Source organism: Silurus meridionalis, chromosome 15, assembly GCF_014805685.1.
Source record: "Silurus meridionalis isolate SWU-2019-XX chromosome 15, ASM1480568v1, whole genome shotgun sequence".
In the NCBI taxonomy this organism is placed as follows: domain Eukaryota; kingdom Metazoa; phylum Chordata; class Actinopteri; order Siluriformes; family Siluridae; genus Silurus; species Silurus meridionalis.
In genome coordinates, this window is record NC_060898.1 from 15,402,537 (window position 1) to 15,419,823 (window position 17,287).

The following is a 17,287-nucleotide window of genomic DNA, read 5'->3' on the forward strand; positions in this document are numbered from 1 at the left end:
AATTTGGCAATTATTTATTTAAAAAGGCACAACATACAAAAAGAAAAAGTGCCGTAGATCAACGATGAAATAGGTGTTCTTTTTCCATTGTTTATTCACTTAAAGTGATCAGAAATTGACACTGGGAAAGTAAATAGAAAATTTTACTTTCACATTTTTATACATGTTGTAGAGCTGTTAAATTTGTATATTATATTGTAGTTTACTTTAGAAATTTTTAACAAGTCTGTATATTGTGTCTAAATGGATTAAGTTTAAAAGCAAAATCAATATCTATAATGCAAATGTATCATATAGTATTAATATCAAAGATTGAAATTGTAATGAAAATGCTTTCTTGCACTTTATCTGGAATTAAAGTCACAAACTCCTCAGCTTCATCATGGCACTCCATGTTAGCTGATATTTAGCCTATTAAACACGTTATAAGCAGGAACAGACAAACCAGCCAGCCAGAATTAAGTCCACTTTTTATTTTTTTTCTAACTGCAGATTTAAGGAATACAACTGAACATTGTTATTGGATGAGACTCATAAATAAAAATACAAAAAATCAAACAAACAAAACAAAAATAAAATCACTACAAAACCATCTACTGTTAGTATTATGTAAAAAAAAAAAAAATAACTCTCACTATTAAAGGCACACGATTTACTTAGTAACAACATTGAGAAGAAAACCTGCAGCATTAAATCTCTTTAATTTTTTTTATTATTTTTCCACACTCCATCAGAGAACACTGAAATGTTACAAAGAGATGTGTCTGAACCTACACAAAAAGAAAATCTACATCGGAAACAGACGCCGATATTTGTAGCACAATTGCCAGAAAGTGGTGCTACAAAAATAGCATGTGGCCGGAAAAAAAAAAAAAAAAAAGACAAAAAGGACCTTTTGCAAAAGCTGAATGCAAATTAATTATTATTTTTTTTTTTACATTTGACAACAAACAGGAAAAAAAAAAAAATAATTGGGCACCTTCTAAGATTAGGCTAAGATTAGGTGCTGAGGTAGACGTAACTAGAACAATTCAAAATAATTATAAAAACACTATTTTTCTTTTTTTTTTGTTTTTTTTAGTACAAAGCAACTGGACTGGCACTTGTGCTGTCACAATAAAGAAAAGAAAACAACAGATAAGCCGAAAATGGGATGCGGTAAAGGTGAACGATGGGGGGTTAGAGAGAAAGAGAAAGAGAGCGAGAGAGAGAGAGACACACACAAACAGAAAGAGAGAGGCAGAGATACACAGACAGGAGTACAGATTGAATAAGAGAGACACTTTGTTACATAGAAAAGCTCTGTTGCGCTTGGTCCGACAGGGCGATTGGTCCTCAGTGCTAATTAAAAAAAGAAAAAAAAAAAACAACCACCAAAAAAAAAAAAAAGAAAAAAGGTCTTGGTGCTTCAAACAATTTTCTCTAGACCTCAATGGCACATGCATGGCAACACGGCATGAAATGTCTACTCTTGCTAAAACACCACACGCGAACACAGTGAGCCAAACTCCAGGGATGCCAGGATGACACTGTCTCTTTATACACGCTAATAACATAAGTACTCTAACCAAAAAGAACAGTGATGTCAAGCTGGGGCAGTAATATCAGTATACTAATATCAGTTTAAAACAAAAAAAGAAAAAAGAAGAAGAAAAAGAAAAAAGGACACCATTTTCAGCTTTAGTCAGCAAAACCTGTTTGCTGATATTAATATGACGTAACGGTGCCTGAATTTTTTTACTTAAAAAAATCTCTTGAGATAAATGCACATTTCATTCCGAAGAATGTTTAACTTGTTTATTTTTGTCTACAAAATACAATAGCTATGAAAAAATTGGATGTTTAGTCACTAATAAAAAATATAGATCAATAATGATCCAATAGCTTTTCCCGCATGGACAGGGTAAATTTTTTTTAACCATCAAACAACCACAATGTGATCACAAAGGCATCCCTGGAGCTCTAGAGACACCGATTAAGTCTTGAAAAATACAGAAACAAAGCAGATATCGATGGACAATTTGAACAATTTCATTTAGGCACAAATATTACAGAAACATCAGAGTAACATCGAGGGAAGAACTATATCAATGCCAATATCTTTTAATCTTATCGAGAGAAAAGTGGCATAGAACATTAAAGATTTGATTAGTGCATCCCACACTAATAGGCTCTCTCTCTTACACACAGATTCTCATACACTTTTGACACTCATACTCCATGGGAAGTAAATAAAAGAAGGTATAGAGGACAGTGACACTAGTGTGTGGCTTAATAACTGTTATTGTTGCCCAATATGAAACTTATATTTCCATCACATTGTTATATGCCTCTTACATTGAGCTACTTAGGCTTGCTTTAAATCCCACAGGGGGGCAAAAAAATTCCCCAAAACTCACAGTGATTTCCAGAATACTACAAGACACAAGACAGGTACATTACTTATACCACCCTCTTCCCCCCCCCAAATCTGCCCCACCCCTCTTTTCAGTCACTTCAAGTAACACAAAAACAAGATATTGGCAACATTGATTGTTTGAAATCGTGAGAACGATTTGTGTACAATTGATCATTGGCATCACAATACATTTCTTTCTCTCTCTCTTTTTTTTGTTATACTTACAAAGCAGACATTTGTGGCTGATTTAGTCCTTCACCTACAATGTATCAACATCCAGAAAAGCAACACTGAACCACAACAACGTTCACACACTTATGTCCAACATTACCAAAGAGGAGCAAGGCAAAAAAGTCCAACCAGAGAAGAACAATGTAAAAAAAAAAAAAAAAAAAATAGAACAAACTACAAATATTTGCCCTGCTGAAACCTCAACAAATGGAAAGGGGACCAACACTCGATACAAAAATATCACGATTTTATATATCAAATGGCCTTTGTTGGCTCTTGCTCAGGACTACACTCATAAAGAAACGTTGATCGACAGGATATCAATTTTTTTTTCCCTTCCTTTCATCCCCCATTACCACTTGCCGTCCCAATTGTCCAACGCACAATGCACAGCTGCATATGACCTGTTCTTAGCGGTTCAGGCTTTATGAACCATCTTTTTTTTTTCCTTTTTTTTCACATTACAAAACTACAATTCTATTCACATATTTTCAAGTTTAATGCTTTTTTTTTCTTTTTACTTTAAAGTACTACACTCCATAGATTCGATTCCATACTTACCTCATAGATCAACTCTTAACCCAAGCTTAAGGCTGCAAAATCTCTTCTTTGCTCTTAAAGAAAAGGTTTGGTGTGGAGGCAGGGCAGGTGGGTGGTCAGAGCATGTCAACCCCCACAACCCACACTTTACCCATCAATTAATAAATTTTGCCATTTACATATTTCCAAATCTCAACAGACAGAAAGCATGAGATGAAAAGATGCAATTCAAAACTTCGAACAAAAAATATGTGCTTCTGCCACAACAAAAATAAACAAAAGAGACAAAACAAAACTTAGAGGTAGCTTACAAAAAAAAAAAAAAAAAAAAAAATGACCAAACCCACAAGCTCTTAAACAAGCAGGGTTAATAAAAAATACCAAGTTTGGTAACAATAACACAATAGTAATCTCTCATCACTGTGGCACATGGTTTTTCACATCTCCTCTGCAAAACATAGCAGACAGACATAACATGTGCATGTAATCATATATACATACACACACAAAAAGAAGAAACAAAGGAAAAAAATTTAAAACACAAGCACATGAGGTCACAAAAAAATACGAGGTAATTCAAGCACAATGTGCTAACAAATCAAGATAAAATAGGAAATACAGACACAGCAAAGGAACAAAACAATACAAAGAGTTGATCTATTCTTTCATTGTAGCCCTCTGGGCTGGACAGACCAGGCAGGCCTCATAACTCCCAAGGGTGAAATTTGCTTTCACGCATCTCTTAGATATGTGGAGACCAGTCCTGTACATCACAGTGCCCTTTAGTGTCCAAGCCACTGGCAAAAGCAGCTTTAGTCATTATTTTGGTCTCTATATCAGAATATACACAGTTAATTAGATTTCTAGTGCGCTCCCTAATGTAATGGACTGCTGAATCCGGCTTCGAAGCTGAATATTTTGTGTTCAACTGATTTCCTGTCATGTTAAGGAAATAAATGGGTAATAAATGAAGCAAAAAAAAGTCCAGTTAGTAGTGAATGAAAACATACAGCAGAAGAATGGTGTAATGTGGCACTTGATTATGTTGTATGAGCAGAAAAAAAAATCAAACAGAAATTGTCATCGTAATATGTGCAATGAAGCTGTGAAAGGCTATGATGCAGAGAAAGAGTTTATGTTGAGAAAACTGAAATGGCATTTATGTATAGCTGGTTTGTATGCTGGTTAAGCCGATAGACCCTCAATGAATGTCAATCAAGCAAGAAGGCTCTTCCCACCAAGGATCTGTAGTATATCAGTAAAAACTCTTTACAAATCCATACAGTTCACAGCTGTAACAGCTGCTCCACTGCACTTCAGATGTAAAGATATCTTCCTAGCAGATCTAAGTGCTTGTGACACCTCCTGGTAGGTCTGTGAAGTTAATGGGGTCAGATCTTAGCTATTAACCAGGGGATAACCAGAAATAATGATTCAAATCATTCTAATTATAAGAAGGCGTGATGTCGAAGATCCCCGCCTGACACGGTGGGAGAATCCTTAGTGAGTAGAGCAGACTTCCTGTTTGAGTCACGACACCATCACAACACAATAGAACGCAATACTACAACATGACAACGCCACCATATTAAGTACATTTTTGTCCTCGTCCCCTTCGACTTTGCCTCGCCCAGCCCTGCTGCCGAAAATGTAAACATTCCCCCCTTTTTGCTTCCTCTGTGCATTCCATCCTTACGCTCCCCCCACCCCCCGATCCCGACCCAACCCTGTGCAGGGCTCTGCCTCAATCAGACGTAGCACAGGTACAGATAGGTTTTCTCGATCCTCCAGTCTGGCGGGATGTCCTCTGGCTTGTGGCCCTTCATGTGCTTCTGCATGGTGGACAGGCTGGGGCAGTACTCCAGGCAGATGGTGCACTGGTAGGGTGAGGCGCCGTTGTGGGTGCGCAGATGTTTGATCATGGCTGAGTAGTCCCTCGAGCGCTGGTGACACAGCTTGCACTCGAAAGGCTTCTCACCTGCGAAGCGGAAAATACGTGAGATGTGGTCATAGTGCCCAAGGACATAACGCTCTCAAAGTTACAAAAAGGTTTGGCTAAGAACTGAAACCTAGACTCGGACATTACCTCCATAGCAATTGTAAAAGGATGAAAATGAGACAGTGTGAGGGTGTTGGCGGTCAGAGCATTAGAAGTGGAATAATGGTATTACATCTAGCCTGGTAGGCCAAATGAATCAGAATCTGAAGACACTTCATTAGACAACTGAGCACTGAATAGTGGAGTCAATTTTAATTCCTTAAACAGAGGTTTGCTTGAATCCTATGGGAAGATAAATACGGCCCAATATAGGACATTACATAGACTGTGCTATGGAGGTTTAAGCAGATTCAATACCAAATACAGAAAACCAGAACAGGGATTATTAATAAAATAAATTAGTTGGCATTATGTTGTACACTGTGTAGTTAAAAGCTACATAAATCATTTAACATGGGTATATAAAGATTCATTTAATGTACGTACAATGATTTCATTCATTTCATTTATACTCTGGAATGTGGTATTTTTACTTGGTACTGCTTCGAATTTTAAATGTAATTTACTGCACATTATTGGAGACGTTTATTCTCTTTTTGTTCCCTCTTTTGCCATCACGGGGGAAAAATGCCTCACACCTGCTGCTTTTTTCTTGGGTCCGACCGAATCTTAGTACTGATGCAATAACTTTGATTCAAGGTGCAAATAAACATCATGCATGTTACCACAGCTTTAGATAGTGTTTAAGAAAACAAATAGCAATAGACACAACATCTGCATCATGTGCAGAATTTTATTTACAAACAAGTTAACAGATCATAACAGTGTTGAACTTTGAACTGCTTGCCATTTCTTTTCAACTGGAGAATTTAAAGAATGCGCAATCAACAACAGAAATGGAAACTTTACTTTGTTTAGTCTCCCTGAAATAAATAAATCACTTAATGTTGAACTTTAGACAATGCTGCAGGAGAGCACAGCGACGAGGTAAAGGGCAAACCCAGCACCTGTGTTAGGTCACCTAGGTGGAACTCTAATCACGTAGTTGTTTGCTTGTGTCTTTTTCCATGCTGACAGAAGACTACACTAACCCTGACCCAGATGGTGGCACAGTGTCACATCCATCTATGCTACAGCCCTAATGAGACAGTCATTAAAGCTGTAGGCAGGCGTGTGCGTGTGGTCAGTGTACTTTAACCACACTGTAAACAGGGCGGCCTCAGATAACCAGGCAATAATGAATTGCAAATGGAGCTCAGCTATTGATCGGTCATTGACAGCACGGGGGTTGCCGATGTCGATGCTTCATCAAGCGGCTCGCTTTTGTGCACGCCAGCCTTTGACTGTGAGCTTGTCACTGCTCTTGTTATCTCAGACGCACCCCGTGCGCTGCCAAGGCCCTAGTCTGACAAAAAAAAAAAAAGCCAATTATTTGACAGGCTGCCTTGATAGTGTGGCTTAACGGGAGTCTTACTGAGCGGTAAAGGGAAGGAGAAGGCCTGGATGGAGCAGGGAGACCTGGTCGCTCCACTACTGCCCTAATCCCCTCGTCATGAGGTGAGCGAGCTGACAGCAAGGGAAATGCTCTGCCCTTTGGTGATGGCTGTATAGAACACTAAGACCATGGAATCAATCAAGCATCCCCTTTAAGACGGCAGGTTTCTTTAAGTAGAGCTGATGCAAAAGCACTGAAATCCTGAAGTGGAAGGAAATCGCAAACGTACGCTTGGCACATAAGAATCATGACTCGCTCACATTTCCACCTCAGGACCTGATCCAGAATAGTGTAAAGGTGTCTTTATACCTAAAACAAATGCACATAATTTCCCAAGACAAAATTTACTCCTTTAGGTTTGCGCTTGAGCTACAATCCTATAATCCATTTCTTCTTTGCTACCTTATCCTTGTAGCTCAAAAGAGCAAACATCAGATATTAGACATGTCTTGGATGATAGAGTAAGTGAAAAAAAAATGTAGCGATTTCCCTTTTGTAAATTCCAATAAGGGGGTAAAGTGCAACTAAATGTGTTGAGACATACCTGTATGCACACGGTAATGGGTCTCCAGCTGGTGTTTGAGGCTGAACTTTTTGCCACAGCCATTACATTCATAGGGCTTCTCTCCGGTGTGGATGCGCTTGTGGCCCTTCAGTGTGCTCTCGTCACGGAAGCAACTCCCGCAGAACTCGCACTCATACGGGTGGTCACCTGCCACACAGACATGGTACAGAAAGTTTAAGGATTTGAGAGAAATCACTAAAAAGTAAACCGTTAACTTATATTCAATATAAAGCAAACCATTTCTCATAAAATAATTCATAAACTACAGTGCTGGCCAGAGGAGGAGAGACTCCCCTGCTGACTCCTGACTCCTTTCAAGATTTTTTTTTGACTCCTGAGCACCATATTAAAAAGATTTTTCTTGCCAGTATTGCCCTTGGTTTGCTCACTAGGGGTTCCGAATCTGATGCCTATAAAGCTGCTTTGAGAAAGTCTTTATTGTGAATGTGCTACTAAAACCCATTCCATTTTCTTATATTCTATTTCCATCCTTTTGACCATATGACATTCAATTTTGTTAAACTTCATTCTCTTCTGTGTTAATTAAATCCCTGCAGTTATGTTTTAATCTGATTAAATTAATTTTAACCTATTTCCTTCTAATTCTATTTTATTTGATTCAATTCTGTTCTATTTCTACACTAGCATGTAGTTGTATTGTCTTGTGTGGTCACATTTTCAGGTGCTACTGAGCAAACCTTGTTTCTAACTGTAATCCCTATTTTATTTATTTTTGTCTATAAAAGTATCAGTGAGCAAAATATCATAATTGTCACTGGATGTGGCTGAGGATCACTAATACCGAATTGTCAACCATCATCACCTACATGGAGATGGCACCAAGTGTGACAAAACAACATCTCATTTACAATTCATCACTCTCTTCTTACAGGCCAAGTTTCATCACAACATTCTCAGCGCCTAGGCGTGCATGTAATGGATATTCACATGTCAATAATCTGGGATATTACGATATGCGAGGGCGCACCGTCTTGCCCTTTGCTAATTGCTTTCCTGTGCCTGACTGCCAGCCGCTCATATATCATTCTGGGTCTGTACAGATGCGCGACGCTGCCAGGCGTGTAATGTTCTCGATTAATGCATTTCGCTACGGCGCCGAAGGTTTAAGTCCTCGCGAATGACCTACGTGTTTCATTATCTGGCTGTCCGAGTGCCACCGTGCCGAGGAATAAATTGCATTTCTCGTTATGTACTGTCATGCTCGGCCTCTCGCCGCTCCTGTTACGAGACAATGTCAATTTCCTCAGACAGGTTAGGAGAGTGACGCACCTAAATGCTCGGCACATTGTACATTCACTTGGCTATTTGGGCTGAAATGTCACTGCTTCTTCGTTCTGTCGAGTTTGCTAGTCTAATAGTAACAGAAAGAATACCAGGAAAGGGAATCAGGCATAAGGAAAAAACAAAGAATGGTGGTAGGGAACAAAATCAATAAAAGTGACAGTCTTTATTTGTCTGCATGAAGTTATCTGTGCCTCATGCTGTAAGACATTCTGCTCTTTCTAGTGTCTCTACTGCAGCACAGGGTGCAATCCATCACGGTCTGCGCTGAAGCTCGAGCACGCGACAGGAATAGTAATCCCGCCAAATTCACCTGCCTTTAATTGTGACTAAGCCCACGCCTCAGTCAAAGACATCTGTGCCGAGCCGAGAGAAAAGCTCCTCACTCTCGGCACCACAGAGTTAAATTCGGTGGCTCACTCCTACGATCAGTACAATCATCTTTAATCTTTATTTGACAGAATAATTGGTGACAGCTCGCACTTGACACTACAGGGCACAAATTCATATATCCAACACAAAGCATTATTTTGGGCTGCCGGCGTTGTGTAAATTCGGCACGGCGCTGCCGTACACACGAGTCGAACTGCTTATCAAATTTCGCAGCGATTCGGGGGCTTGGCACGGCTTAGCTTTGTTAGGAATACATTAAGCTCGGAGGCAGTAAAGATACGAGGCGATAGATCAAGATGCTGCCATCAGCGTCTGTTGCTGTGTTTGTGAGACACGGAAAGCCATCAGGCGCAGACAGTGGAAGAGTCTGGGTGGAGGGGGCATCCGGGAAAGCTTGGGGGCTGCCACCTGCATCCCTGTGCCTACAGGGGGGTTATGTGGCATGCTGCTGTACCTGGCAGGGACACGTGGGTGATGCCTGCAGCCTGGCGCGACCGAGGCTCGCGGCCCAGTTCATTATGCACTAAGCGGCGTAAATCAGGGATCCATCACTGCCAGTGCCTCGGCTGGGCCGCGCCATCAAACACAGCTGCGAACACAAAACACCCACCGCAGATGGAAAATGGGCGCCGAATAAAACACAGGCGTGGCAACAACAACGGAATATTAACGAGGCCCAGCCGGCAGCGGGAGCCTGCGTGGGGAGGGACTGAGGGAGCAGCCATGATGATTAACCCATAATGTATGCCAGCAGTTGCTCACACTGTATGTGAGTGTATTCAGCAGTAATCCTAAAGGTATTTTGTGCCAATATATAAGATAATCATAGGCACTCGCAAAGTCACTCACATAGCAGATATATACTGATCTTCAAACCTACATTTGAGGACAGCTATAAGGACATATCTGATACTAAATTTCGATCAGCCTTCCATTTGAGGAACAATTTGACTCTGAAAGAACGTTATGACCACCGCCACCACCACACAGGACATTAAGGTATTTCTGAGCAGGGACTAAATTATTGGTGAAGCAGGATGCATTTCTGCTCCTAAAGCTAAATATCAGTGTGTTTTTATACCAGTGATCCTTTCTGTAGCATGAGGAAAATATGAATGAGATTAAGATGATCAAAGGAAGACTAAATGAGAGCACTGGCTTGTTTTCTCTGTTTAAAAAAAAAAGAAAAGAAGAAAAAATAAAATGAGACTTATTTTTGGCGCTTTTTGCCTGAGCCAATTGCATTTTTTTCCTTTTCAAATCCCTTGACAAAAGCACCCACATCACATTAAGCGGCGCTTGTGACGGCTCATTGTAATTTAATACACGCCTACAGAGAATTGGGTTCAAAGAAGCGCGACGAGACGCTGCATCTTCTCTTCCCTGTGTCTCTCGTCTCGGTAGCTAAGGACGGCCACTGACATTTATGCAGACTGGAGGGAGCGTCGGTGTGTCGTGTCCGATGCAGCGTCCTCCGCAGATGAGCGAGCTACAGTACCGCACCCGAAATAAGGACCGGGTCGGCGTAACCATCCCGGCTCAGCTCATCTCGCCACCTTCGCTTCAAATATTTATCCCAGGCGCGGTAGCCTGGAGGAGCTCTGACACACCAGCCTGTTATTTAAGGTCAGAGACTGAAAGGTTGGGGAAGGGGAAGGGGTGTGTGTGTGTGTGTGTGTGTGTGTGTGTGTGTGTGTGTGTTGGGGGGGTGTTTCAAGGGAAAATGGGATTCACATAATGGAGGCTGTTCCCTGAGTCACCTCATCTGCTCGTTTGCACGTCAGGCTGCATGAGAGTGGGATGGGCCGCGGTGGACCGCACACACGCGAATAACAGCGCTGTCACAAGCCATCACAGTGCAGGGCCCTTCACTAAATGATCTGTCAATTCGGCCTGCTATTCACCGACGGTGGCGTAGCGGCTGAACGGCACGAGCGATCAAATACCAAAACTACAGTGTGGATCCTGGCTACACTTGGAGAAATACACAAGGTACCATTACGTGATGGAAAATATCTTGAAAGCATCAGCCTCAAGAGTTCCAACATGGAAAGAAGTGGAGGGATTACAAATTCAGTATGTTTACAAGTCAACCCATCAAAGCAGCTTGACTATTTGGGCCATTTTATAAACTAGGGTGCATGTGCATTTTTTATTTATTTGATTTTGGCATAGCTCAGGGAACATCTGGACTGTAAAGCAGCATCTCATTTAACAGTCCAATACTGGATTTACCTGTGTGGGAGCGAAGGTGGCGTTTGAGTGCCGTGTGGCTCGGGAAGGTGCGATTGCACTCGCTGCAGATGTAGCTGCGGACCCCGGCGTGGACCTCCATGTGCTGCTGCAGGGCCGTCTGAGTCTGGAAGCGCTTCCCACAAAGCAGACAGAAGATGGCCATGTCTGATCCTATAAAGTAAAAGGGAAAGAAAAGGGGAGAGTTATAAAACTAGCATAAAAAAATTATTAATGCATTATTCCTTTGGTGTGTTTTTAAACGAGTGCAACCACATCATAGTTTAAGTCAGGAAACAGATACAAATATAAATATAACTTGTGAAATAAGCATACAAAAACTTTGATTCCTAAAGTGTAAACCTTTTATTTTTGCAGTGCATTAACTTTCTTAATATGGGGAACTCACAAATGTCTTTTTTTCCTTTTCATTCAACAACTTACCAACACATCTGTTGATATTCCACAGGTTTTCACTTATTTCTTTTATAAAATATCAAAGTATCAGTGCACATAGAGAATACTCTATGGCCCTCAGTCTCACCAGATTTGAACCCAACACCTGTTTAGCTGTTTAGAGAGAAATACTAAACAGCCATCTATACTATCATCATCAAAACACCTACTAAAGGAATTATTTTTTTCGAAGAATGGTTTCATCTTTCCAGTACTTTCAGAGACTTATAAAATCAATACCGATGGCCCAACACCTTAATTAAGACATGCGTAAGGCACTAAGTATTTTTTCCCCCCATTTTATTTTTGTCACCATCAGTATAAAGAAAATGCTCTTTGTTAACAAGCTTCAAGTAATCAGAATAAAAATCAAATGTACACATCCAAAAAGTAGACCCAGCTGTTTGCCTCAGTCTATAAAGACACAAATAGGCAAGCTCTCTTGCCTCTCACACTCTCTGACACAAACACACACACCACAGACTTTTTCAATTACCAGTCTCTAGAAAACTCTGGGGAAAGAGGGAGTGTTTTGCGCTCGGCTTCTATTTCATCAGTCAATAATGCATCTTTGGGGCAAAGCTGCCACTAATTTAAAAATCTATGAGGAGCCTCGGCATCGTGTTCATAAACGTGGATCAATCAGTAAGAAAGAGACAGAAAATGATGGAGCAACAGACAGACATAGACAGATAGAGAGAGAGAGAGAAAAAACAAGAAGAGAGTGAGCCATGTTCTTAAACCTCAGACTGTGCGGCTGAATTGCTGCTTCTCTGCAAATAAATACTGACAAGGCTTCCTGCTGGCTCTCTGGCTGTCCAAGTCGCTCTCTGCTGTCTCTCTCTCCCCTACTTTGCCGCTTCCTGCTCTTTATGTATCAATGAAAAAAGGGGGCCATTGACTACAGATGATTGTGGCGGGAGCCCCAGCGGCATCGGGAGGTTTGGAAGAGGAGCTGAAGGACAGACCGGGCTCTCTAATGTCATCCGGGGCTGCTTCAAGACTCTGAGCACATTCTGAAAGTCTAAAAAAAAAAATGCCAACACTGGCGTAAGATTTAGGAGGAAAAAGATGAAAGATAGAGAGACAGAGGAAGTGATGGTTTACTGAGGAGAGGGAGGGTGGGGGTGGCAAGAATGCAAGAGGTTAGATCTGGATTCTGGTCTTTGTCCTAAAGGTCTGAACAGGTCGGGGGGGGGACATGTTTGCTTTTCAAATTCCCATCCATCTTGAACCATACATACGTGAGGGCTGATTAGGATAATTATACTTTTCTATTTCAGATCCTTTCTATTATCAGACTATCGAGCTTTCATAGCTGAAATTATAGCTCAAAGACAATTCTGCAATTTGAAGTAAGGTAGAAAGCAACGGCTGGTAATGAATAGGTAGCGCTTTTGCATTCATAACCAAATATGTGTATGTGTGTGTTTGTGCAGACAGACTGCCCTTTCACCCCAGTGCCTAAGCATGTACCGCATGTAATTAAGCAGTGACACAATAATCTACATTCATTCATTTGAAGTGGAAATCTACCTTAACAAATAGAGGAAAATACATGATGTCATCAGGTCTTATGTAGATGTACAATGTAGCTCCATCATTGGCTATTTTATCACGACTGTTCATCAATGGACCAGGGCTACCAATTTTCAATCAGTGACTGATTCATAGTTAGAGCAACAGCAAAGACAAACAATGGAAACATGTACAGTATATAAATTCAGTTTTCAGCCAAACAACCATTAAATATTAATGCTCGTCAATATGAACGTTTAATATTACCAGTAAGTATTTATAGAGTTCAATACTGCTTTTTTATAGAAGTTCTTATTGTGATTTATGAACAATACCAAATTATGGGGAAACTGTATTTAACACACAAATGTATTTTTATTAGTATTATTGAACTTTAATATTGACCTGCATGAATACGACTTACATGGCTGTTTGACTGCAAATGGAATTAATGTACTGTACATTTTCCCATCATTAGTGTTTGTCACCAAATAATTAACGCTAATTACTGATTTGCCATTTTAATGGAAAACAAAGTGTGTGTGTGTGTGTGTGTGTGTGTGTGTGTGTGTGTGTGTGTGTGTGGTTGGGGGCTGGGGACATTCTGACATTTGCATGCTAGTGAACGTGACTGGAAATATGCATTAATGACATGGAATCAATCAAATCCAAAATTTCAAACAAGCATGATAAAAAGAGATACACAGGGCTTAGTCTTGTAACCATACATTCTGCGGGTGGGAAAATGTGGAATGTAGTCCTTTAAATATTAATGTGATTTGCCATGATGTAGAACTGTACATGAAGGTCTACTTTTAATTCCATGTTTGAAAACTATGCAAATGAGCATTTGTCATTTTCAAGTTACCAATCAAACAAATTAAATAAATAAATAAAATGTAATAATTTAAAAACTTCTGAATTCATTAAAATGACTTGTTCTTAGTTTTAGCACTTCTTATACGCTCTGAATTCAGCATGACATTGACAAGCATACAACTGAAAATGAATGTATTACTCACTTACACTTCATGTTGTACCAACTATGTCAAAATGGGGCTTTTGCTGTATTCAACCAAAAGGCTTTCACATGTAAAATAGCATTTTCTGTGTACTGTAATTATTTATACAGCTGTTGATGCTTAAAATCCCTATTATTTTGTTGGCCCATTTTCAGTGAAGCTCTAGCTATGACATGATGCCACAGTAGTGGGTGTCAGGTGCACCAGCGGTGGCCCTGTTCCACATTGTACAAGGCAGAGGGTGGCTGCCAAATCTGCACAGCAACAGATGGGCAACAGTCAGTAATAGTGTGCTTACATAGTGGCCCCCTATTTAAAAAAATCCTTTCAGAAAAGACAGCATCTCAATAACAAATAACTACCACTCGTCCTTTGTCTTTCCAGAAGTCACAGAACAGAGGCGAGCAACCAAGCCAGCAAGAAGTCAATTACTCAGCAGTAATGCTTCCAAATTACACTCTTCCACCGCCGCTTAATATTTTTTCTTGTTATTTAATCAATCTGCGATAGATAATAGGAGTGCTTTTAACAGCTAAAATACTTTTAGTGAAGGCGAGAAGAAAAAAAATTGGGACAGAGCAAAAGGTAGCTGATAAAGCACCCATGAAAAGGAAGTGTGATGTCCATCTGCTTGGTGTTAGCTGGAATTAAGTGTTCCACTGTGAGAAGTTAGGAGAGACAGGAGAAAATGGACTGGCTCTGTGAATCCAAGGTACGGAGACAAAAAGTGAGTGAGAAAGAGAGAGAGAGAGAGAGGAGAAAGAGCGAGAGAGGAGATAGAGATAGAGAGAGAGAGAGCCAGCCACCTCTATTACAGTGTAAAATTGAGTCGGACAAAGTGGCACCTGGACGGAGGAGTGCTTTGCCTGCTGCTGCCTGCTCCTGCTAGAGTTTTGGCATAATTTACCTCCACTCGTGTGTCTATTTGTAAGGGTCTCTTAGCTCTACTTTCACTGTTAAGTTAATGGGCCTGAAGAGCCACTGGCTGTTACTTAACGATGGCTGCACCGTGCCGTTCAGGCACCGCAGAGGAGACATTACATGCGTGCACACACACACACACACACACACACACACACAGCGAATAAATGGAATATGCCTGCTTTGTTTGCGTGATCTATAGTATGCAGTCAAAGGCTATGGCGAAAATTAAACAGCCAGGGGAAGAAAAAAAAAACAAAAACAATGCACTGATTAAATTGAAACATGCGAAGTGGGGACGAGAGATGGAGGCGCTCCGTCTGTCAACGCGATGGGGGGAAGAGGCGCCATGAGGCCGCGTGTGTCATTGGAAAGCCAGCGAGACTGTAGTCAATTAGCTTGTTTTTCATTTCGGCGGTGTTGATGGAAAACAAACTCCTGCTGCTCTGTCTGTCACCCCAGCAGTGGGGTGCGATGTCACCTGTTGCTCAATGAAGATCTCCCCATGATGGCACTGGCGGAGAGGCACGCTGCTGCTCGGATCTATTCCATAGCAAAATCGTGGTATACCAGAACACATGGCTGAAATACATACTGCTTGCTGCAGTTTACTTTATCTGTGATGGAGCTGGCATATAATGAGAATACAAAAATGAATATTAGTAAAGTATTTCCTATATATACCCACTGTACAAGGCGATTAGTATATTCTAATACATTTTTAAAACAGAAACACAATTGTTTAAAGAGGTTCCAGACAAACAATCCACATTTTAAAATAATGCTACCTGTAAATGCTTAACCACTAGGAATTAGTTCATGTTTACAAATAAGCCACATCAATTTTAAGTGGGAGCTCTGGAGCTTTGTTCTTTAAACAAAAATGAACACACACAAAAAATGGAGACTACATTATAATACACAGATTTGCATGAATTCTACAAGAGGTAAATTAAGAATAATGTGTCTGACAGACTTCATTATAACAGTACCTATCCACACAAAAACTTTATTATTTTCTTTCTAATATATATATTTTTATTAAAAGGACAACACACAGACACCATTCTGATTGTGTGATGGCTAGACGACTGGTTTAAAGCATCTCCAAAACTGCAGCTCTTGTAGGCTTTTTGCGGTCTGCAGTGTTCAGTATCTATCAAAAGTGGACCAGGGAAGAAACAGTGGTAGACCGAAGGCTGGCCCGTGTGGTCTGATTTAACGAGCAACTGTAGCTTAAATTGCTGAAGAAGTTAATGCAGCAAAAGGGGGACCAACACAATATTATGCAGGTGGTCATATTGTTATGCCTAATCGGTGTAATACCAGTCTATGACACGTATGTTGACATCATGTTTGATACCAAGCATGTTAGTAGGAGTGTGGTAGGGGGCAAGGCTGTCAGGCTGAATGCTTCAGGCTCACGTACACTTTGGCAGTGTGGTATGCATGCAATTGTGGGAGTGGCCAGCCTGAACAGCAGGAGGGGTGAGGGGTCATGGGGCAGCTGCAAGGTCCAAATGTGGGGTGGAGGACTTGGATGATTGGGGGCACAGAGGGTTTTGGCAGCCTCGCTGAGCTTTGAGAACAATGGGAGCGCAGGAGGATAAACAATATGGCTGACCTGCTGCCAAAATGCCACCTCAATGGATACACACGAGCATGTGGTAGAGGAATAAAACTCACAAATTTACACCGCAACCATCAATTCCCCATTTGTGACTGAGAAGCTCATTAAAGCAGGTGCATTGTAAGTGCTATAAGAGCCACAATTTTAAGATATTCATATTATAAGTTAAAAGCGGACATGAGCATATCACTCAGGGATTCACTTGTTTAAAGCTGCCTGATACTATGCTTAGGTTTTTTTCAGGAGAGAGGGCACATCCTATGCATTTCCTGAAGCATTCATTCATGCAGTAACTCGATTCATTCAGTAACTCGATACTCAATAAAACCTAACACCTTGGGGTTCTTGTGCCATTGCCACAAATTGACCAGCCTGACCAATCAAAGAGAGATGAAGCACACACATACAAACATATACAGCTTTTCGCCTTTTCCTCGTCCACTTCCTATCGTTTTCTACCTGTAACCTGGCACCAAAGAATGTGTTTAAAATGACACACTAAACATGGTACTTATACTAAACCCTCCCAAAAGGAAGATGTAATACATGCTTATGATTGACATGAATATTAAGATATACATGAAT

General features: G+C 40.6%; 1 protein-coding gene across 1 annotated transcript in view; it reads right to left on the reverse strand.

The window, feature by feature from the left end:
• Nucleotides 1–453: 453 nt before the first annotated feature.
• Nucleotides 454–17,287, reverse strand: part of zbtb16a (zinc finger and BTB domain containing 16a) — a 101,623-nt gene continuing 84,789 nt past the window's right edge. The window contains exons 5-7 of the mRNA XM_046867795.1: nucleotides 11,159–11,329; nucleotides 7,208–7,375; nucleotides 454–5,147 (exon numbers count right to left, since the gene is read on the reverse strand). Coding sequence (XP_046723751.1) covers nucleotides 4,918–5,147; nucleotides 7,208–7,375; nucleotides 11,159–11,329 — 569 coding nt within the window. The 3' untranslated portion in view covers nucleotides 454–4,917. The remainder of the gene's footprint in view (nucleotides 5,148–7,207; nucleotides 7,376–11,158; nucleotides 11,330–17,287) is intronic.